Here is a 25,014-nt window from a genome sequence, read left to right as displayed (position 1 = left end):
TTTTTAATACTAGATAGGTATGACCTTAAACCCTTTTATGAATATAGCTTTTCCTCTGGGAAAATTAGAGAGATGAAAATAGTCCCCGTCCACAGCTCTATTTTAGTAAGCAAGGGCCATGGCTGGCTTAAATAACAATCTATGGATTTTACACATTCTGAGAGTGGGGAGAGAAAAACTGCCACTTGATCTACTCTACTAAATGTCCACAATGCTTTAATTTGTTCAGGGATAAATCACATGTGTACAGTATTGCATGTGTGCTTAGTCCTTCAGTCATTTCTGACTCTTTGCAACCCCGTGGACTATAGCCCACCAGGCTCCTCTGTCCATGGGATACTCCAGGCAAGAATACGGAATGGGTAGCTATTCCCTTCTCTAGGGGATCTTCCTAACCCAGGGATCGAACCTGGGTATCCTTCATTGCAGGTAGATTCTTTACCATCTGAGACACCAATTCAGTTCAGTTCAGCTGCTCAGTCCTGTCCAACTCTTTTTGATCCCATGGACTGTAGCATGCCAAGCTTCCTTGTCCACCATCCCGCCCAGAGCTTGTTCAAACTCATGTCCATCGAGTTGGTGATGCCATCCAACCATCTGATCTTCCGTTATCCCCTTCTCCTCCTGACTTCAAACTTTCCCAGCATCAGGGTCTTTTCTAGTGAGTCAGTTTTTCACATCAGGTGGCCAAAGTATTGGACCTTCGGCTTCAGAATCAATGAATATTTAGGATTGATTTCCTTTAGGATTGACTGGTTTGATCAGGGAAGGCCTCATATTCTGAAAACTTTAAATGAGGCATAGCAGAATGAAAAACTATTTGGGAAATAAGGAAATGCTAGTGGTATGTGTCATTCAGAGATGCACGCCTCAAAAAAAAAAAAAAAAGATATTTTGAAAAGATAAAAACAAGTGAGGGAAAAATAAAGGAGGAATAAGATGGTCTCCACTCCAGTTGCAAACCTTTAGGCTCACAATGGTCTAGAGATGTGGTTTTGTCATACTGAGTTGGCTCTCTCCTAGTCATACCAAAAATGCAACTTCAGATCTTTCCATCCTATGATTATGTTGTGTGGATGGCCCCTGAGTAACGAACCTGTGCAGGAAGGTCCTCTCACACTGCTTACCTGTACAGCTGCCTCCCTCTGGGAGATGACTCGGTGCTCAGAAAGTAACTGCCCATGAAAAAAAAACAACACAAACCTCAGGCACCAATCAATTTTTGCAACACTGAGTTTTCACTTGAATTTTCCAACTACCAAAGAATAGGCAAGAGCTTTTCTATTATTCAACAGCAGGGCTTTGATCCATTTGGGAAACTTCTTTTCTTAAAATGTTGTCATATATTTTTTTCTATGGTCTCTCACAATCTCTCTGAGTGTGACTCTGTGTGTGTGTGCGTGCATGTGTCTGTGCAAATGTGTCTGTGTAAGCATCTTTCTGGGTGAAGCTGAAGGAGAGTCTTAAAGGTTGTTTTTTACATGGCTAGGCTACTTGGATTAGGACCATGGTAAGCAAAAATAAATCTGGCAGATAGGATTGCATTTAACAACACTGACTTCCAACTTGACCAGAGAATCAAAAACACTCACATTTTTTGTGTAGTTTCATCATACGCCAGGATCTTTACCACTTCCCAGTTTCCTGATGTCAGATGCCGCACGGTAATTTGCTCACTTTTACTCTGCAAAGAAATAGAAAATATTGATTTCCCTTTTATTTAAATAGCATCTCTCTGGTCAATACCAAAGTGCTAACTGCCCCGTCACTTTTAATTCTTTAGTTCTCAGTTAACATTGAGTTTCTTGTTTTTAATCTCAAGAATGAATACACATTCACATAACCATAGTTACAGGTAAGACAGTACCTTTATTCCTATGTTGTAGGAAAATAATTCAGAAAACATCTCCATGTAGGACTACATGGGTAGCATCACCTTGACATAGGAAGTCATCTTGGCATTTAGTATAGACACAGGACTTTGATAGCGTTAATCTAAATGATTGACAGCTAAATGGTTTGAATACCTTTGAATAAAACTTTTAGAACAAACTTCATTTCAAATAGATTTTAAGTGTTATATGCTTTTAACCTTTGCAGCATGTGTACTGAGAATAATATTGATAGATTTGCTATTTTCACTCAATAATTTATTTCTGAGATTAATTCATGTTGATACTTGTAGACATAGTTTATTTTCACTGCTATATGGTAATTTATTGTATGCATGAATACAGAAAAATTTATTTTTTGATATTTGAGTTTTTCCAAATTTTTGCTCTTTAAAACAAGTTGTCTGTGAACTACTTTATTAATCTCTCTTTGTGCATGTGGCAGGGTTTTCTTGAAACAAACGCTGGTAAGTGGAAAACTCCTGGAGGGACCACTCCAGGACTCTCCTGGACTCTCAACCATGAGAAGATGGCCGAGGAGTAAGATGGGGAGATCACCAGCCTCCCGCCAAATACATAAAAAACTCATCAAGATATATAGCAACTCCTACAAAGCAATCTCTAGGTGACAGCAGAAGACTCCAGGCCTCCAGAGGGACAGGCTAAGCTCTCTGAAATGAGGTAGGAGAGAGAAAGGAGCCAAAAGGGAAAAGACAGAGGACTTCTGGGCAGGAACTTGTGCCCCAGAGGAGGGTGGGAGCCATGAAACAGAAGTTCCGATGCACAGGGAAACTCCCTCACAGATAGGCCCAAAGGGGAGCTAAGAAGTCTTGGAAAATCAGGGACTTCTGCTGCTGCTGCTGCTAAGTTGCTTCAGTCATGTCCGATTCTGTGCGACCCCATAGACGGCAGCCCACCAGGCTCCCCTGTCTCTGGGATTCTCTAGGCAAGAACACTGGAGTGCGTTGCCATTTCCTTCTCCAATGCATGAAAGTGAAAAGTGAAAGTGAAGTCTCTGAGTCATGTCTGACTCTTCTCGACCACATGGACTACAGCCTACCAGGCTCCTCTGTTGATGGGATTTTCCAGGCAAAAATACTAGAGTGGGGTGCTATTTCTGTCTCCAAATCAGAGATTTGGAGGGCAGTAAACAGAGAAAGCTGTACTTCTCAATTCATTAACAGCTCATGGACTGTGGCCCCAAACAGACAGCAGGCTTGGGAACCGAGAGTGGTGTGGCATACAAACCCAGCCAGCGCACACAACCCTTGCAGCACAGAGGGCAGTCCCAGGTAGCAAGTGTGATGGGGCAGATAAACCTAGCTAGCAAGCAGTACACAGGGCAGGCCCAGGTACCAAGCAGACAAACACAGCCTGCGCAAAGGGCAGGACTAGGGTGCCCATAGTGGGAAGGCATACAAACTTGGGCAGCGCACACAACCCTTCCAGCACAGCTGGAAGAAGAACAAACAACCCCCACGACAAACAGTGCAGGCAGTGAGACGAAACAGGTGTACACAAACCTCGAGACGCAGAGGGTGGACCTTGGGAACTGAGAGTCAAGTGCACACAGCCCTGCGACACAGAGGGTGAGCTTAGGGGGCTGAGGGAATCCCACACAAGTCGCGCCAACGCAGAAGGATCCACACAAACACCTACCTAGGAAGTTTCTGCCAGCAGCGCAGGGTGGGACAGGGGAACTGAATTACCAGCAATGATCCCAGGGACAAGTAGGGGACTGGCTGCACTGCATATATGCTGAGAGAGACACTTTGAAGCAGCTGTAAAAATAGACTCGCATGACTGAAGCGACTTAGCAGGAGCAGCAGCAGCAACACTGCGAAGGCTAGGACTGCCCAAAGGCATACTTAACCCACAGACACTGCAAAATCTACTACTGGAAACGGCACTGCCCTTGAGAAAGACAAGATCCAGCACCATCAACCGGAACACAGGCACAAGCTCCACCAACCAGGAAAACATCACAGGACACTAAGCCAACCCCATCCACAGAGGCAAACTCCACAACCAACAACTACTACCTTGAAAACCCTTTTTAATTTTTTTTTCCTTTTTCACTTTTTTCTCTTATAAATCACACCATTTATTCCCCCAATATATCTCCACCTTCACACTAGCATTTAGCGGTGCTGTGTTTTCCTCTTTTTTACCTTGTTATCAAAAAAAAAAAAAAAGCTTTTTAAGATTTTTTCATCTTATAAATCACACTGCTTATTCCCCAATGTATTTCCACTATTACATTAGCTTTTTGCGATGCTGTGTTTTCCTTGTTAAAAAAAAAATAATAATTTTAAGATTTTGTTTCCTTTTTTTCTTATAAATCACATGGTTTATTCTCCCTACATATTTCCACCTCCCTATTAGCCTTCTCCAGTTCTGTAGAGTTTCCTTGTTGTGTTTTCTGTCAAAAAAAAAAAAGCAAGAAAAAATTCATTTTAGGTTTTTTTTTCTTTTTTCCTCCTCACTTTTTTTTTTAAATTTTATTTTCTTTTTTCTTGATGAGTTTTTTGGATTTTGTTTTGGATACATTCATCTGCTTTTCCTACTGTTCTTTACTGGCTGTAGGGAATATATATATATATACATATATATAAAGTATATTTTTTCCCACACATGTCTATTCATTTTTGCTTTTCTATTTTTTCTTTTCTCTCTTTCTCTTTTTATTTTTTAGTCCTCCCTCTTCTCCATCCCTTCTTTTTCTTTTTTCCCACCCTTCTCCTATTTCTTTTTTCCTCTCTTTTTTTATTCTCCCTTTTTTCCCTTACTCTGCTTTCACCAAGTTAAATTGTTGAGCTCTCTATGCTGTATTCCCCAGTTGGCCTTCTGCTTGTGCTCAGATTATCAGATTGAGAATTAGTTAACTCTTCTTTCAGTTGGTTGATATCATCTCTGGTTTCCCTGGCTCACCAAGTCAATCTCTTGTACTTTTTTTCTTTAGAACGCTTTGGTTGTAACTGTATATGTGGAAGTGTGTATGTATATGTCCCAGTATTTCTGTAATTACCTACTTTATGTCCTCCCACTAGAACACAGGCATAAGTCACCCCAACAAGAAATCAACACAAATCACCCAACTAACATTTCCCTCCAAGGGCAAAAATCAAAAAAAAGAAGTAATAAAACCCTAAAGTCTGGGAAAAGGAGACCTCAAAGGGACCAATTTAGAAAAAAAAAAAATGATGATGATGAAAAGACAGAGAAATACAACACAAAGGAAAGAGCAAGGTAGAAACTCAAAAGACTAAATAAATAAAGAGGAAACAAGTAAGCTCCCTGAAAGAGAATTCAAAATAATGATAGCAAAGATGCTCCCAATACTTGAAAATAGAATGGAGAAAATGCAAGAAGCATTTAACACAGTTAATACAATGACCAAGGACATACAAGAAATACAAAATAAGCAAACAGAGATGAATAACACAATTACTGAAATTAAAAATACACTAGAAGGATCCAATAGCAGAATAACAGGCAGAAGAATGGATAAGTAAGCTGGAGGATAGAGTGGTGGAAATACTGCTGAAGATCAGAATAAAGGGAAAGGAATGAAAAGAATTGAGGAAAGCCTCAGAGACCTTTAGGACAATATTAAATGCACCAATATTTGAGTTATAGGGGTCCCAGAGGAAGAAGAAAAAAAGAAAGGCACTGAGAAAAATTTTGAAGAAATTATAGTTGAAAACTTCCCCAACATGGGAAATAATCAAGTCCAAGAAGCGCAGAGATTCTCCTACAGGATGAACCCAAGGAGAAACACATCGAGACAAAGATTAAGCACAAAGAAAGAATATTAAAAGCAGCAAGGGAAAAGCAACAAGCAACATACAAGAGAAAACCCATATGATTAACAGCAGATCTTTCAGCAGAAACTCTGCAGGCCAGAAGGGAATGGCAGGATATATTTAAATTACTGAAAGAGAAAATCCTACAACCACAATTACTCTACCCACCAAAGATCTCATTCAATATTGATGGAGAAATCAAAAGCTTTACAGACAAGGAGAAATTAAGAGAATTCAGCACCAACAAACCAGCCTTGCAACAAATACTAAAGGGACTTACATAGCCAGTAAACACAAGAGAAAGGAAAAACTTACAAAAACAAACTCAAAATAATAAAAAAAATGCCAATAGGAACATATGTATCAATAATTACCTTAAATGTAAACGGATTAAATGCACCAACCAAAAGATACAGACGGACTGAATGGATACAAAAACAAGACCTATATATATGCTGCCTACAGGAGACCCACTTCAAACCTAGGGACACATACAGACTGAAAGTAAAAGGCTGGAATAAGATATCCATGTGAATGGAAACCAAAAGAAAGCTGGAGTGGCAATCCTTATTTCAGACAAAATAGACTTTAAAATAAAGAATATCATAAGAGAAAAAGAAGGACACTACATAATGATCTAGGGATTCATCCAAGAAGAAGACATAGCAATTGTAAATATCTGTGCACCCAACATAGGAGCATCTCAATACATAAGGCAAACTAACAGACATAGGAGGAGAAATCAACAGCAACACAATAATAGTAGGGGACTTTAACACCCCACTGTCATCAATGAACAGATCATCAAAACCGAGAATCAGTAAGGAAACACAAACCTTAAATGAAACATTAGACCAAATGGACCTAATTGATATCTTCGGGACTTTTGATCCAAATACAGAAGAATACACTTTCTTCTCAAGTGCACATGGAACATTCTCAAGGTCAGACCACATCTTGGACCACAAATCAAGCCTCAGTAAATTTAAGAAAATTTTAATTGTATCAAGTATCTTCTGACTATAATGCTATGAGACTAGGTATCAACTACAGGAAAAAACAGCAAAAATGACAAACTCATGGAGATTAAACAGTACATTACTAAATAACAAAGAGATTACTGAAGAAATAAAAAAAGAAATCAAAAGATTCCTAGAAACAGATGACAATGAAAATACAATGACCCCAAACCTATGGGACTTAGTAAAAAGCAGTTCTAAGAGGGAGGTTTATAGCAATACGACCATAAGTCAAGAAGAAAGAAAAGCATCAAATAGACAGCCTAACCCTACATCTCTAGCAGCTGGAAAAAGAAGAACAAAAACCACCCAAAGTCAGCAGAAGGAAGGAGATCATAAAAATCAGAGCAGAAACAAATGAAAAAGAAATGAAGGAAACAATAGCAAAGATTAATAAAATAAAAGCTGGTTCTTTGAGAAAATTAACAAAACTGATAAACCACTAGCTAGACTCATCAAGAAAAAAAGGGAGAAAAATCAAACCAATAAAATTAGAAATTAATAAGGAGACGTTACAACAGACAACAGAAATACGAAGGATCATAAGAGAATATTATGAGCAACTATAAGCTAATAAAATGGACAACCTAGAGGAAATGGACAGATACTTAGAAAAGATCAGCCTCCCAAGACTGACCAGGAAGAAATAGAAATTATGAACAACCCAATTACTAACACTGAAATTGAAATGGTGATCAAAAATCTCCCCCAAAACAAGCCCAGGGCCAGATGGCTTCACAGGGGAATTCTATCAAACATTCAGGGAAGAGCTAATGCCTATTTTTCTGAAACTCTTTGAAAAAATTGCAGAGGAAGGAAAACTTCCAAATTCATTCTACAAGGCTACAATCACCCTGATACCAAAGCCAAGAAAAGACAACACAAAAAAAGAAAATTACAGGCCAATATCGCTGATGAACATAGATGCAAAAATCCTCAACAAAATTCTAGCAAACCATAGAATGGTGTTGATACACCATATCAACAAGTTGAAAAATAAAAATCACATGATCATCTTAATAGATGCAGAAAAAGCCTTTGATAAAATCCAGCATCCATTTATGATAAAAACACTTCAGAAAATGGGAGTAGAAGAAACCTATTTCAACATTGTCAAGGCCATATATGAAAAGCCCACAGCAAACATTATTCTCAATGGTGAAACATTAAAATCTTTCCCTCTAAGATCAGGAACAGACAAGGGTGTCCACTCTCACCACTATTCTTCAACATAGTTTTGGAAGTCCTAACTACAACAATTAGAGAAGAAAAAGAAATAAAAGGAATCCAGATTGGAAAAGAAGCAAAATTCTCACTGTTTGCAGATAACGTGATACTATACACAGAAAGGAGAAGGCAATGGCAACCCACTCCAGTACTCTTGCCTGGAAAATCCCATGGACAGAGGAGCCTGGTAGGCTGCTGTCTATGGGGTCGCATAGAGTTGAACAGGACTGAGCAACTTCACTTTCACTTTTCACTTTTCATGCATTGGAGAAGGAAATGGCAACCCACTCCAGTGTTCTTGCCTGGAGAATCCCAGGGAGGGCGGAGCCTGATGGGCTGCTGTCTGTGGGGTCGCACAGAGTCGGACACGACTGAAGCGCCTTAGCAGCAGCAGCAGCATACATATAAAACCCAAAAGATACTATCAGAAAACCACAAGAGCTAATCAGCAAATTCAGCAAAGTCATAGGATACAATGTCAATACTCAGAAATCACTTCCACTCCTATGTACTAACAATGAAAAATCAGAAAGAGAAATTAAGGAATCAATACCATTTACCATTGCAGCAAAATGATTAAAATATCTAGGAATAAAACTACCTAAGGAAATGAAAGATCTGTATACGGTAAACTATAAGACACTGATGAAAGAAATCAGACGACATAAACAGATGGACAGATATTCCATGTTTCTGGGTGGGAAGAATCAATATTGTGAAAATGACTATACTACCAAATGCCATCTACAGATTCAATGTTATCCCTATCAAATTACCAATGGCTTTTTTCACCAAACTGGAATGAAAATTTTCACAATTCATATGGAAACACAAAAGACCCCAAATAGCAAAAAAACAGTCTTGAGAAAGAAGAATGCTGCTGCTGCTGCTAAGTTGCTTCAGTCCTGTCCAACTCTGCGATCCCATAGATGGGGGCCCACCAGGCTCCCCCGTCCCTGGGATTCTCCAGGCATGAACACGGGAGTGGGTTGCCATTTCCTTCTCCAATGCATCAAAGTGAAAAGTGAAAGTGAAGTCGCTCAGTCGTGTCCAACTCTCAGCGCCCCATGGACTGCAGCCCACCAGGCTCCTCCATCCATGGGATTTCCCAGGCAAGAGTACTGGAGTGGGGTGCCATTGGAGCTGGAGGAATCAACCGTCCTGACTTCAGACTATACACCAGAGCTACACTCATCAAGACAGTATGGTACTGGCACAAAAACAGAAATATGGATGAATGGAACAAAATAGAGAACCCAGAGATGAACCCATGCACTCATGGGTACCTGGTACCTTATTTTTTGACAAAGGAGGCAAGAATATATAATGGGCAAAGACAGCTTCTTCAATAAGTGGTGCAGTGCTGGGAAAATTGGACAGTTGCATGCAGAAGAATGAAATTATATCACTTACCTAATGCCACACACAAAGAAACAACTCAGAATGGATTAAAGACCTAAATGCAAGACCACAAACTATTAAACTCTTAGAAGAGAACATAGGCAGAACACTTGATGACATAGATCAAAGCAAGATCTTCTATGACCCACTTCCTAGAGTAATGGAAATAAAAACAAAAATAAACAAGTGGGACCTAATTAAACTTAAAAGCTTTTGCACAACAACAACAACAAAAAAAAAAACTACAAACAAGGTGAAAAGACAACCCTCAGAATGGGAAAAATAATAGCAAGGGAAACAACTGATAAAGAATTAATATCCAAAATATACAAGCAGCTTATACGACTCAATACCAAAAAAGCAAACAACACAATCAAAAAGTGGGAAAGGGACCTGAAGAGACATGTCTCCAAAGAAGACATACAGATGGCTGACAAGCACATGAAAAGAGGCTCAACATCACTCATTATCAGAGAAATGCAAACCAAAACTACAATGAATTACCACCTCACACTAATCAGAATGGCCATCATCAAAAAGTCTACAAACAATAAATGCTGGAGAGGGTGTGGAGAAAAGGGAACACTCTTGCATTGCTTGTGGGAATGTAAACTGATACAGCCACTATGGGAGATGGTACGGAGACTCCTTAAAAAGGTAGGAATAAAAATACCATAAGACCCAGCAATCCCATTTCTATGCATATATCCTGAGGATATCAAAACTGAAAAAGACACATTTACCCCAGTGTTCACTGCAGCTCTATTTACAATAGCTAGAACATGGAAACTACCTAGATGTCCATCAATAGATGAATGGATAAAGAAGCTGTGGTACAGATACACAATGGATTACCACTCAGCCATAAAAAGGAACACATTTGAATATGTTCTAATGAGGTGGACAAAACTAGAGTCCATTATACAGAGTGAAGTAAGTCAGAAAGAGAAATATAAATACCATACACTGACACATATATATGGAATCTGAAGAAATGGCACTGATGAATTTATTTTCAGGGGAGCAATGCAGAAACAGACGTAGAGAACAGATCTACAGACAAGGTGGGAGGAGAGGAGGGAGAAGGGGAGATGTATGGAGAGAGTAACATAGAAATTTACAATGTCATGTGTAAAACAGAGAGCCAATGGGAATTTGCTGTAAGACTCAGGAAACTCAAACAGGGGCTCTGCAACAGAGCCCCTCTGAAGGGTGGGGTGGGAAGGGAGATGGGAGGGAGGTCTGAGAGGGAGGTGACATGGGTATACCTATGGCTGATTCTTGATATATGACAGAAAACCACAAAATTCTGTAAAGCAATTATCCTTCAATTAAAAAATTAAAAAAAAAAAAGCAACACTGATATGTAGGATTGTTTTGTCAAAAGATATATATCTTCTACCTAACTCGTTGTTTAGTTGCTAAGTTGTGTCAGACTCTTTTGAGACCCTACAGACTTGAGTCCACCAGGCTCTTCTGTTTGTGGGATTTCTCAGGCAGGAATACTAGAGTGGGTTGCCATTTTCTTCTCCAGGAGATCTTCCCCACCCAGGGAACAAACCTGAGTCTCCTGCTTGGCAGATGGAGTCTTTACCACCGAGTCACTTGTGACAGATGATTTTCAAAAGCTGTGGCAATTTAGAATCTACTAGCAATATCAGTTTCTGTTACTCCACATTTTCTCCACTTCCTCAGTTCAGTTCAGTTCAGTTGCTCAGTCATGTCCAACTCTTTGGGACCCCATGAATCACAGCATGCCAGGCCTCCCTGTCCATCACCAACTCCCGGAGTTCACTCACACTCACGTCCATCGACTCAGTGATGCCATCCAGCCATCTCATCCTCTGTCATCCCCTTCTCCTCCTGCCCCCAATCTCTCCCAGCATCAGAGTCTTTTCCAGTGAATCAACACTTCGCATGAGGTGGCCAAAATACTGGAGTTTCAGCTTTAGTATCATTCCTTCCAAAGAAATCCCAGGGCTGATCTCCTTCAGAATGGACTGGTGGACATCATCAAATGGTCAACACCAAAATCAGATTGATTATATTCTTTGCAGCCAAAGATGGAAAAGCTCTATACAGTCAACAAAAACAAGACCAGGAGCTGACTGTGGCTCAGATCATGAACTCCTTAATGCCAAATTCAGACTTAAATTGAAGAAAGTAGGGAAAAACCACTAGACCATTCAGGTATGACCTAACTCAAATCCCTTATGATTATACAGTGGAAGTGAGAAATAGTTTTAAGGGACTAGATCTGATAGACAGAGTGCCTGATGAACTATCGACGGAGGTTCGTGACATTGTACAGGAGACAGGGATCAAGACCATCCCCATGGAATGGTCTATTTCAAATCCTGAAAGATGATGCTGTCAAAGTGCTGCACTCAATATGCCAGCAAATTTGGAAAACTCAGCAGTGGCCACAGGACTGGAAAAGGTCAGTTTTCATTCCAATCCCAAAGAAAGGCAATGCCAAAGAATGCTCAAACTACTGCACATTTGCACTCATCTCACATGCTAGTAAAGTAATGCTTAAAATTCTCCACTTCCTCACTAACTGTTAATTTCATGACTAATTTTTTTGTCAAATTAATAAGTATGAAATTATATCCCATTATGTCCCACATAATGGCAGAAGGCAATGGCAACCCACTCCATTACTCTTTCCTGGAAAATCCCAAGTATGGACGAGCCTGGTAGGCTGCAGTCCATGAGGTCTCAAAGAGTCAGACACGACTGAGTGACTTCACTTTCACTTTTCACTTTCATGCATTGGAGAAGGAAATGGCAACCCACTCCAGTGTTCTTGCCTGGAGAATTCCAGAGATGGCGGAGCCTATTGGGCTGCCATCTATAGGATCACACAGAGTAGAACATGACTGAAATGACTTAGCCACTTAGCAGCATGTCCCACTTATGTCCCACTACCTTTTTATTAAGAAAATTTTCAAAGTTGCAGAAAGGTTAATGAACAGGACATGAATATCCATTTGAGTGTTACTGAGATTCACCAAACATCAATATTTCAAATATTCACCCTCCCCCTTTATTTGTATGCTGAATATTTGAAACTAAGTTGAAAACATCAGACTATTTTGGCTCTAAATATTTCAGTGTGAATTTCTCAAAAGTAAGAATATTTTCTCATATAAGCAAATGGTATATCACACCTATGAAAATAACATTGTGTGTGCTATGTGCTCAGTTGCTCAGTCATGTCCAGCTCTTTGTGGCCCAATAGACTGTAGCTTGTCAGGCTATTCTGCCCATGGAATTTTCCAGGCAAAAATATTGGAGTAGGTTACCATTTCCTACTCCATGGATTGAACCCACATCTCTTGCATCTCCCACATTGGCAGGCAGATTCTTTACCACTAGCACCACCTGGGAAGCCCCAAATAATAACATTCAGTTCAGTGCTCAGTTATGTCTAACTGGTAGTGACCCCATGGACTGCAGCATGCCAGGCTTCCTTGTCTATCACCAACTCCAGGAGCTTGCTCAAAGTCATGTCCATTGAGTCAATGATGCCATCCAACCATCTCATCCTCTGTTGCGCCCTTCTCCTCCTCCCTCAATCTTTCCCAGCATTGGGGTCTTTTCCAGTGAGTCAGTTCTTCACATCAGGTAGCCAAAGTATTGAAGCTTCAGCTTCTGCCTCAGTCCTTCAGTTGAATATTCGGGACTGATTTCCTTGAGGATTGACTGGTTGGATCTGCTTGTAGTCTAAAAGATTCTCATGAATCTTCTCCAACACCACAGCTCAAATAATAATAACATTAATATCATCTAGATGTATAGTCTATATTCTAACATCCACAGTGCCCTAAGTAACCCAAATATCTCCATATCTATATATATATCTAGCTATCTTTCTATCATCTATCTGATAATTGCCCTGGGTTGTTGCCTCTTTAGTCTCTTTTAAAGTAAATGTTATCCTATCATATTTTTGATTTCCAAAACATTGAACATTTTTAAGACTCTTGGTCAAGCAGTCTTATAGAATGCCCAGCATTCTGGATTATCTGTTTTTTTTTACGATACAATTTAGACTAACATTTTTGGCAAGGATATTAAAGAGGTGATAATGGATACCTCTTTTACTTCACCAAGTGTGGAAGAATTGATGCTTTTGAACTGTGGTGTTGAAGAAGACTCTTGAGAGTCCCTTGGACAGCAAGGAGATCCAACCTGTCCATCGTAAAGAAAATCAGCCCTGAATATTCATTGGAAGGACTGACATTGAAACTGAAACTCCAATACCTTGGCCACAGATGCAAAGACTGACTCATTTGAAAAGACCCTGATGCTGGGAAAGATTGAAGGCAGGAGGAGAAAGGGATGACACAGGATGAGATGGTTGGATGGCATCACTGACTCAGTGGACATGAATTTGAGTAAACTCCGGGAGCTGGTGATGGGCAGGAAGGCCTGGCATGCTGCAGTCCATGGGGCTGCAAAGAGTCAGACACGACTGAGTGACTGAACTGAACTGAACTTATACTTCACATCAGGAAACACACTGGTACTCATCTTCTCACTTTTCATGATCCTGCTTACAGGGTAGCTGGGAGATACATTTTTTGCAAAAATACATTTCACCTTGAAATTAAAAGTGTGATGATAATGCACTTTATGTGACTAGGTTTTCTTCAATGAACTATCTGCTCAGTAGTTTTGTCAATGATTCATGACCTTTCCTTGATTAAATTATCATTTCAAAGTGATTTTCTCACTGTAACATCCCTTCTATATTTATTACATAGTATTCTTCTGAAGCAAAGAGGAACTAAAGAGCCTCTTGATGAAGGTGAAAGAGGAGAGTGAAAAAGCTGGCTTAAAACTCAACATTCAGAAAACTAAGATCATGGCATCCTGTCCCATCACTTCATGGCAAATAGATGGGAAAACAATGGAAACAATGACAAACTTTCTTTTATTTCACTTCAAAATCACTGCAGATGGTTACTGCAGCCATGGAATTTAAAGACGCTTGCTCCTTGGAATAAAAGCTATGACAAACCTAGACAGCATATTAAAAAACAGAGACATTACTTTGCCAACAAAGTTTCTTTTAATCAAAACTATGGTTTTTCCAGTAGTCATGTACAGATGTGAGTGTTGAACCATAAAGAAAGCTGAGTGCCAAGAATTGATGTTTTTGAACTGAGGTGTTGGAGACGACTCTTGAGAGTCTCTTGGACAGCAAAGAGATCAAATCAGTCAAATCTAAAGGAAATCAATCCTGACTATACATTGGAAGGACTGATGTTGAAACTGAAGCTCCAATACTTTGGCCACCTGATGCGAAGAACCGATTCATTAGAAAAGACCTTGATGCTGGGAAAGATTGAAGGCAGGAAAAGAAGACGACGGCAGAGGATGAGATGGTTGGATGGCATCACCAACTTAATGGATATGAGTTTGAGCAAGCTCCTGGAGATGACGAAGGACAGGGAAGCCTGCATGCTGCAGTCCATGGGGTTGCCAAGAAACAGACAGGACTGAGCAACTGAAAAATATTCTTCTGTTAAAGATCTTTCCTTACTTTTCCACTCTTACATGTGTTCATTGTCTTTCTCTCTTTCTGATACTACTGTAAACATTTTACATCTGATATGTTATGTTCCATTATTGTTGTCATTCTTTTTATTGTTACTCTTTATGATACTGAAATTAACAAAATTGGGTTAGTGGGAACCCCTTCAAGCTAAACCCTCATAATCAATAATTGCTCAAGAAATATTTTCCACTGGATTATGTTTATATATCAAAGTCTGAGTTTAGGTACACTCTTTGCTACTCTAATGTTGTTAGTTCTGGATGTTTTTAGAAGAGATAGGTAAACCGAGAGAGATGTCCACATGTCCTGTGTGTGTGCAGATGTGTGTGTTTTCTTAGTCATATCTCAAAATTCATACCCTCATGTTTTTATTTTAAAATATGTTAAAAATGTATATGTATACATATGCATGTAAACTGGCAGAAGTCTTGATCTCAACCTGTTTCAACACAGAGGAAAAAAATGACTTCTTGTCACTAGGCATTTATCCTTCTTTTCTGGTGGAGATTTTTATAATTAAAATTAAGATTTTATTGCTATAAATATAAATGCAAAGCTAATTTCATATATATATATAAATTAGAGAGTGTGTGGGATGTGCTCTATATTATTTATTATGTATCTTCTTCTTAATTCTTACATAGCTCTCCCTTGTGTGGATTTATCATAATTCATTCAACTATCCTCCAATGATGAACATCTCAAAAAATGCTGTAGTGATTAACCCTGTGTATATATTTGTGGTTTAACATGTAGGGAAATATCTTAGGGATACATTCATCCACATGGAAAGTACCATTCTTCCCATCTACCAGTAATGTATTATAAGGTGCCCGTTTTCCCATGGACATACAGTGATCTGCAGAAATGATCCATGAAAGTACAGTCTTTCCATGAATATGTTACAGAACACATTGTTCAGTGTTTGAATTTTTGCTAATCTGACAGGTGAGAAATGTTGCTATGGTAGACATGACAGATGCCAACCAGAACTCCCTTCTAGAAGGACCCATCTCTCCAGTGGCTAGAGGTGCTGTTGGGAAAAGGCCCTCAGTTGTCAGTCTTCTCTGGGGATGGCCTGGACCAAAGAAATGGCCTCTGCCAAGATCATATCTCTTTTCAACAGTCCTTCAAAGGACAACCTGATAAAGACTTGAATATAGAAGTTCATTCTTCTTGCCTTAACTTGGGACTTCTCTAAAAGGCTATTCTTGTCCAGAAGTCTCTATGGGGTTGGCTGAGGCCTTCATTCAGATGGCACCACTGCTTAAACTCTTCTGCTCAATCTTGCTTTCTTCTACTTTTCAAAGATATTTATCTCTGTAAAAATTGGCCTGCAAGCTAATCTTTATTTCATAAGAAGCTTCTTGTGAAACTCAATTTATGACAGGGATATTGGTGTAATTTCACTTTTCATGTCTCTTAGAAGAAAAGTTGAACATCTTTGTGTACCTTTATGTTTATATATGCTAATGCCTAGGGGCTTCTCAGGTGGCACTAGTGGTAAAGGACCTATCTGTCAATGCAGGAGACATAAGAGAGGCAGGTTGCATCTCTGGGTTGGGAAGATCTCCTGGAGAAGGAAATGGCAACCCACTCCAGTATTATGGACTGAAGAATACCATGGACAGAGGAGCCTGGTGGACTATGGTCCATAGGGTCACAAAGAGTTGGCCATGAGTGAAGTGACTTAGAACACGTGTATGTTTGTGTGTGTGTGTGTGTGTGTGTGTGTGTGTGCAAATCGGAGAAGGCAATGGCAACCCACTCCAGTACTCTTGCCTGGCAAATCCCATGGATGGAGGAGCCTGGTAGGCTGCAGTCCATGGGGTCGCTAGAAGTCAGACACGACTGAGCGACTTCACTTTCACTTTTCACTTCCATGTACTGGAGAAGGAAATGGCAACCCACTCCAGTGATCTTGCCTGGAGAATCCCAGGGACGGGGGAGCCTGGTGGGCTTCCGTCTATGGGGTCACACAGAGTCAGACACGACTGAAGCGACTTAGCAGCAGCAGCAGCATACGCAAATATATATAATGCTATGACTTCCCTGGTGGCTCAGATGGTAAAGCATTTGTCTACAATGAGGGAGACTTGGGTTCGATCCCTGGGTTGAGAAGACTCCCTGGAGAAAGAAATGGCAACCCACTCTGTACACTTGCCTAGAAAATCCCATGGAAGGAGGAGCCTGGTGTCCATGGGGTCGCAAAGAGTTGGACACCTCTAAGTGACTTCACTTTCACTTTCATATATAATGCTATTTGCATTATTCTTTTATCTGATTCTAATATTTATGTTATCTATTAGATCAGACTTCTTTGATTTCTGATCTTCTGTGTATTTTAGAATTCTTTATATCCATTTTTGTGAAATATATACTGCAAATATATTTTCCTGGTTTCTCATTTTGTGTTGACACTGATTATGTTGGTATTTTCCACCCATTTTTTCCTGTTCCTTATAAAATCAAGTTTATCAACATATTCCTATACTACTTTTAGTAGATGATGTGTAGTTTAAAGGATTACAAAGAATTTACTGGTGTTTTCTCCTAGGACAGGTAAGGTTTAATTTTTAAAATTAGAGCTTTGTCATTTTAGAGTTATGGTGGTAGTCTGGAACTACTTCTATACCAGTTTTCCTAAAGTAATTTTACAAAAAGTTCATTTTTTCAGTGATTTAAAATGCCGCCTTCATTATATATTAAATTTCTATATGTACCTGAGTCTACATCTGTATTATATCTATACTGTTATATAGCTATATCTAATCTCTGTTACGGAGAAGGCAATGGCACCCCACTCCAGTACCCTTGCCTGGAAAATCCCATGGACGGGGGAGCCTGGTAGGCTGTAGTCCATGGGGTCGCTAAGAGTCAGACACGACTGAGTGACTTCACTTTCACTTTTCACTTTCATGCATTGGAGAAGGAAATGGCAACCCACTCCCGTGTTCTTGCCTGGAGAATCCCAGGGATGGGAAAGCCTGGTGGGCCGCTGTCTATGGGGTCGCACAGAGTTGGACACGACTGACGTGACTTAGCAGCAGCAATCTCTGTTAAGTCATGTCCAAACACCAAACACTTTTAGTTATAGATTTTTTAATAACCCTATTATCTAGGATTCATTCTTACTCGTTTTTTTTTATAGGATTCCTCTAGATATAATTACATGTCTGTTTTCCCACAGGAATGTAAAAATAAGCATATACAGTTCAAGCAAATAAAAACTTATTGAAATATCTTACTGGGATACTATTAGTTTTATAATCAATGATAATCTTATTATCTTCAGTTATTCTACAGGAAAATATAGGTATTTTCCTATTTGTTCAAGTCTACTTTATATATTTCCAGAATGTTTTAATGTTGTCCTCATAAGTGTTTTGTACATATCATATATTTTCACTTTCATTTTTATTACTAAGTAGTTCATATAGGCCTCTCTCTTTTATCAGACCCTTTTAATTGATTATATTTTGCATCTATGAAAGTTATTGATTTCTATATGCTAAATATCTATGTTACTGTCTCACTAAATGCTTTTCCAAATTTTATATCTGGTTGTTTATTCTTGTCTCATTAACTTTCAAAATCACTTTACATAATAGTGGATAGTATGCATTCTCCCTTGCTCCTGATGTTGATGATGGGAATGGCACTAGAATGGTTATTTAGGGGCTGAGATATACATGTTTCATCACTTTGAGAAATTATCATAAATATATGTATATATGTGTATATATGTATATATTTGGGGGATTCCCCAGTGGCTAAATGGTAAAGGATCTGCCAGCAATGCAGGAGCCTCAGGAGATACAGGTTCAGTCCTTGAGTCAGGAAGATCCCGTGGAGGAGGGCATGTCAACCCATTCCAGTATTCTTCCCTGGAGAATCCCATGAACAGAGGAGCCTGGTGGGCTATATAGTCCATGGGATCACAAAGAGTCAGCCACAAATGAAGTGATCTAGCATGCAACACATATATATTTTAACCAGAAATTTGTATTAAATTTTTAAAAATACTTTTTATAGCAACTACAAAGAAAATCTATGCTATAGACAGTTTAAATTGTATTGGCATTGCCTTTGAAAGCCTAACAAAATTCTTTTAATGGAATCATGTGAACATGGTGCTCATTTGTGGTGTAGTTCTTTGGTAACATTCTGCTTCTTCTATGTCATTAATCAGTTTAAGTTCTGCAGCTCTCCTGGGGACAGTTTTAAGTTTATTTCTTTAGGAAATTTTTATCTCACCTGAGTTTTCAAATGAATTGACATAGAGGTCTGAAACATTCTCTCTTATGATTTATTAAATAGTCCTTTATTTCCCACTAGCCATTTCTAATTTTGCATTACTTTGCTTTCTTTTTCTTTGACTGAATGAGTATGTGTTTTGTCTTCTGTGTGTGTTTGTGTATCTTCAAAGGGTAAAAATTATTTTTTTCACTTATTAGTTCTACCTTTTTCTATTTATAAAGTACTTCATTTCCATTTCAAATTTTAGTTATATCCACTTTTTTAATGTATATTGCATTTTTCTGATAATTTTGTTTGACTTGAGGATTCAATTCATTTCATTCTTGCATTTTCATTTTTATAAGCCTGCTAACTTATGATTTTTATTCTGACAACTTATTTGGATATAAAGTGTGCCATTCTTTATTATTATTTCATTTATTTGGGAATTGTGATTTGAATTCTCCAATAAATTGTTTAATTAGATTTACTTAAAATATTAGTTACTGGAAACTTGTTAAAATATATTATTGATTACTAGGCTTATTGTGCTTCCCTGGTGGCTCAGACGATAAAGCATCTGCCTGCAATGTGGGAGACCCGAGTTTGATCTCTGGGTCAGGAAGATCCCCTGGAGAAGGAAATGTGTGTGTGTGTGTGTGTGTGTGTGTGTGTGTTTGGTCATTACCAACTCTTTGTGATCTCATAGACTGTAGCCTGCCAGGCTCTTCTGTCCATGGAATTTTTCAGACAAGAGTACTGGAAAAGGTTGCCATTTCCTACTCCAGGGGCTCTTCCTGACCCAGGGATCAAATCCATGTCTCTTGCGTCTCCTGTACTGGCAGGCAGATTCTTTACTACTGCACCACCTAGGAAGCCCGCATGTAACTAGAATCCTTTCTATTTTATTTCTTTTTACTGGCTGTTTTTATTTCTCTTCTTGCCATCTGTTAGTATATTTTAAGGAAGATCTATTTACCCATGGGCATCTTTCAATTAATTTAATTCCATTATTATTTTGTATTGCTCTTTCCATTTCATTCCTGAAATCTGCCACTTTTTGGTTTGTATATTTTTTCTACTGTATGAGGTTTTTTCCAGGTTTTGAATTTCTTACTTGATAATTTTATATCTACAAAAGCTTATTTAATGATACATCATTCTTTCTGGAGTATTGTTTTATAGAATTTGTATGACTCATCATTGCTTTATCCAGGAAAAGTATCTTTATGCATTGGAAAATTTTATTAAATTTCTGTTTTCATATATAGTAATTTTGTAAACCTATTGCCAATGATATTTTGTTCTTTATGAGTATCTCAGATCTTCCAGAATAGAGATGCTTAAGGATGGTGAGAGATTAGATGTTTCTCTTGAATGGTAAAAGGAGCAGTGTTTCAGAGGAGCACTATTACTAGTTGGGAACTAGTACACCAAGAAGTACCCTGATGCAACACCATTAGGAGTGGAAAATATTTTTTCAAACCAGTTAATCTTAAAGGAAATCTACCCTGAACATTCATTAGAAAGACTGATGCTGAATAGCTGAAGCTCCAACACTTTGGCCACCTAATGTGAAGAGTCAACTCACTGGAAAAGACCTTGATGATGGGAAAGGTTAACAGCAAAATGAGAAGAGGGTGGCAGAGCGTGAGATGGTTGGATAGCATCACCAACTCAATGGATTTGAATTTGAGCAAATTCTGGGAAATAGTGCAGGTCAGGAAAGCCTGGAGTGCTGCCATCCATGGCGTTGCAGAGTTGGACACAACTTAGTGACTTAACAACAACAATGATAAATTTTTCTGCAGAGTTCTTAATTTCTATCACTAGTTTTCACTTTTCCTGTTGCCAACAATATTCTAAGAGATGCCAGTCTCTATCAAGTGTTTTTCTATTTCTTTTCCTGTTTTTTAGGTGGTAAATTTTAAAACCTGTCATCTTCAGTTTTGTGCATATTCAAGTAGCTTCATTCTGATTCATTTTCTTCATCCTGAGTTTTAAAAGAAATATTATTACTAATACAGTGTTTCAGGTTTAAAAATAAAATAAAATAAAATAAAAAGAAAACTAAAAAAAAATAATAAAATAAAATAAATATTATTAACTTTTCCACTATAGAATATTTTAAACTTTTGATGAATGCCTTTGTCAACTTAAAGAAGTTCCCTTTATTTTTAAATTTCTAAGGCTTTTGAATATTTGGTAGAATTCATCTTTAAAAATTACCTGTGCCTGATTTACTTGCATTTTAGGGGCTTGCCCATTTTTAAATTAATTTTGTTATACATTTCAGCAGAGAAGGCAACGGCGCCCCACTCCAGTACTCTTGCCTGGAAAATCCCATGGACGGAGGAGCCTGGTAGGCTATAGTCCATGGGGTTGCTACGAGTTGGACACAACTGAGTGACTTCACTTTCACTTTTCACTTTCATGCATTGGAGAAGGAAATGGCACCCACTCAAGTGTTTTTGCCTGGGGAAACCCAGGGACGGCGGAGCCTGGTGGGCTGCTGTCTATGGGGTCCAATAGAGTTGGACACGACTGAAGCGACTTAGCAGCATACATTCCAGAGAGAATTATGATTTTTTCAAAGAACCAACTGTTTATTTGGCAAAATCTTTTAATTTTGCCTTTACTTTCTATTTCATTAAATCCTACTGTTGCATTTCTCATGTCCTTCTACATATGCATATATATTATATAATTATAATGAATAACATTCAGTTCAGTTCAGTTGCTCAGTTGTGTCCAACTCTTTGCGACCCCATGAATCGCAGCACTCCAGGCCTCCCTGTCCATCACCATCTCCCAGAGTACACTCAAACTCACGTATATTGAGTCGGTGATGCCATCCAGTCATCTCATCCTCTGTCGTCCCCTTCTCCTCCTGCCCCCAATCCCTCCCAGCATCAGAGTCTTTTCCCATGAGTCAACTCTTCGCATGAGATGGCCAAAGTACTGGAGTTTCAGCTTTAGCATCATTCCTTCCAAAGAAATCCCACGGCTGATCTCCTTTAGAATGGACTGGTTGGATCTCCTTGCAGTCCAAGGGACTCTCAGAAGTCTTCTCCAACACTACAGTTCAAAAGCATCAATTCTTTGGCACTCAGCCTTCTTCACAGTCCAATTCTCACATCCATACATGACCACTGAAAAAACCAAAGCCTTGACTAGACGGACCTTTGTTGGCAAAGGAATGTCTCTGCTTTTGAATATGCTATCTAGGTTGGTCATAACTTTCTTTCCAAGGAGTAAGTGTCTTTTAATTTCATGGCTGCAATCACCATCTGCAGTGATTTTGGAGCCAAAAAAAATTAAAGTCTGACACTGTTTCCACTGTTTCCCCATCTATTTCCCATGAAGTGATGGGACCATATGCCATGATCTTAGTTTTCTGAATGTTGAGCTTTAAGCCAACTTTTTCACTCTCCTCTTTCACTTTCATCAAGAGGCTTTTTAGTTCCTCTTTACTTTCTGCCATAAGGGTGGTGTCATCTGCATATCTGAGGTTATTGATATATCTTCCGGCAATCTTGATTCCAGCTTGTGCTTCTTCCAGCCCAGCATTTCTCATGATGTACTCTGCATATAAGTTAAATAAGCAGGGTGACAATATACAGCCTTAACATACTCCTTTTCCTATTTGGAACCACATATATACTTTAACCCACCCATAAATTTAGAAAGTATACTTAATATTCAAATATTTTAAATATAAAGTTACAATTGTTGCTACTTCTAATTCAATCTTGTTACTTTCAGGGAATGTAATCTATTAGCTGAATATTATGTTATTAGCTGAATAACATGTTTGGTATAAATATATAAAGAATCTAAGATTTTGAGGTGGGAAAGTTTTATTAAATATACACTTTTCTAGACTACTTGAGGCAGAAACTAAATGGTCACTTAACTATGTATAGGTGGTATTAGAATCTTCTTTCAAAAAAAAAATACTTGTGACTTTTTGGTACATATTGGTATTTCAAACATCTATCTAAATCAACTATTCCATAGTCTTAAAGGGAGTTCTATCTGGTCAAAGTCAACAACAAGCATGTAATTTACTTTAACTTCTTCATATGCTGTCTGATAAATTACAGCACTTTACAAGCATTTGTTGGAAAAAAGTATAAATGTAAAGATAAAACCAAATTTCTGAGATTTGACACAGCCTAAAATTTGTTGTAGAGTTCTGAAGTCTCATATTTAATTGTCAGATTTCCACAGAACAATCACCCAGTGAATGGCCTTACTTAATCATTTTGATCCTGTTTTGAGTTGGCCAAGGACAGAAAGAATACTAACAGCTCAAGGTTTTAATGCATCTTTGGTGCTCAATGTCTCAATGAACAAAATCTCAAAACATTAAAAAGTAAAGAGATTTTGATCAATTTTTTTTTTGGAGATAGGCTTTTTTCACATATTTCTAGATTGATTATACTTTGTTTTTCAGAGAATTTTGGTGTGTGTTTATGTGTCTTTTAAGGAAATAAGAGTGACCACATTAAAAGTGATCATGAGTAAAAATCCAATGATATGAAAATTGTTTGAAAACAATATACAGAAAATTAAAATTACACATAAGAGACACAGATGTATAGAACAGTCTTTTGGACTCTGTGGGAGAGAGAGGGGGGGATGATTTGGGAGAATGGCATTAAAACATGTATAATATCATATAAGAAACGAATCGCCAGTCTAGGTTCGATGCAGGATAGAGGAAGCTTGGGGCTGGTGCACTGGGATGACCCAGAGGGATGGTATGGGGAGGGAGGTGGGAGGGGGGTTCAGGATGGGGAACACGTGTATACCCGTGGCGGATGCATGTTGATGTATGGCAAAACCAATACAATATTGTAAAGTAAAAAAAAATAATAATAATAATAATAATAATTTAAAAATAAATAAAAAATATTAAAAAATGATGCATCTAGGATCAAAATATACTTCTAAGTGTAGAAGCAAAATATCTCCTGTTGGTAGACATAATAACAACCTCACAAACCTTTGTACTTTATTCAACACCTATAATTTCTTTGCTTATTTTATGTCTACCACAGCCACTGTGGGCTTGGGGAATAAGTGGCACTTCATTCACATGTAATATCATAGACTGTCTTGTATAGTTATAGTTACAAGACTCAAGCTATTTTTCCAATAATAGTACTAGCTATATCATAACAGTGAGCATATTAAATTTGATCTGTACTCTGGGTAAATAATCCCAGTACCAATCACAATATGGTAGATGCCCATACAGTAAATTTAAAATAAATAACAAGAGACTTGGCTAGTCTTTATGAGGGGGTGTCTTTACCTTAATTTTCCAGCCACCTTCAGTAGAAATATAATCACAGGAAAGGTAATTTTACAAAGCAGGAAATAATAATTATTTTACTTCACAGAAATAATTCTTTCTTTCTGTGAAACCACAATCTATATTATATTAACTTAGTAGAATAAAAACACTGATTATGAATTTGAAACCATGGTGGAATTTTGACGAGGGCAACATGGCAATGTACTTCAAATTGAACTCATTTTTCACTTTTAATTTTCAAAGAGCAGCAATAAAACTAGTAACTTCATTTCTTTTTAAAAGAACTGAAAATCTAGGAAATAAAATGTTTTTATTTGGGACATCAGAAACCAGGCACCTTTCCTTGAATTGGCAGAGAGTTTATCTTACTCAGACAGCTCAATACTGATATTTATATTCACAAGCAGAAAACATATTGGTATCAGTAAAAGTTTAATGACACACATGCTTTTCACCTGATTATACACTGTTCATTCATTTCTTATAATAAATTCTGTTTAATTTTTACAGCTTTTAAATATGGGAAATACTACAA

The 25,014-nt window shown here is 38.2% G+C and overlaps 1 protein-coding gene across 1 annotated transcript in view; it reads right to left on the bottom strand.

The window, feature by feature from the left end:
* DPP10 (dipeptidyl peptidase like 10) overlaps window positions 1-25,014 on the bottom strand; it is an 802,980-nt gene that overhangs the window by 53,625 nt on the left and 724,341 nt on the right. The window contains exons 14-15 of the mRNA XM_055572870.1: window positions 1,593-1,684; window positions 1,128-1,175 (exon numbers count right to left, since the gene is read on the bottom strand). Of these exons, the coding sequence (XP_055428845.1) occupies window positions 1,128-1,175; window positions 1,593-1,684 (140 nt within the window). The remainder of the gene's footprint in view (window positions 1-1,127; window positions 1,176-1,592; window positions 1,685-25,014) is intronic.

This window comes from Bubalus kerabau, chromosome 3, assembly GCF_029407905.1.
Source record: "Bubalus kerabau isolate K-KA32 ecotype Philippines breed swamp buffalo chromosome 3, PCC_UOA_SB_1v2, whole genome shotgun sequence".
Lineage (NCBI taxonomy): Eukaryota > Metazoa > Chordata > Mammalia > Artiodactyla > Bovidae > Bubalus > Bubalus kerabau.
The sequence above is the reverse complement of the archived record's forward strand: the minus strand, read 5'-3'. Positions and strand labels throughout refer to the sequence as shown.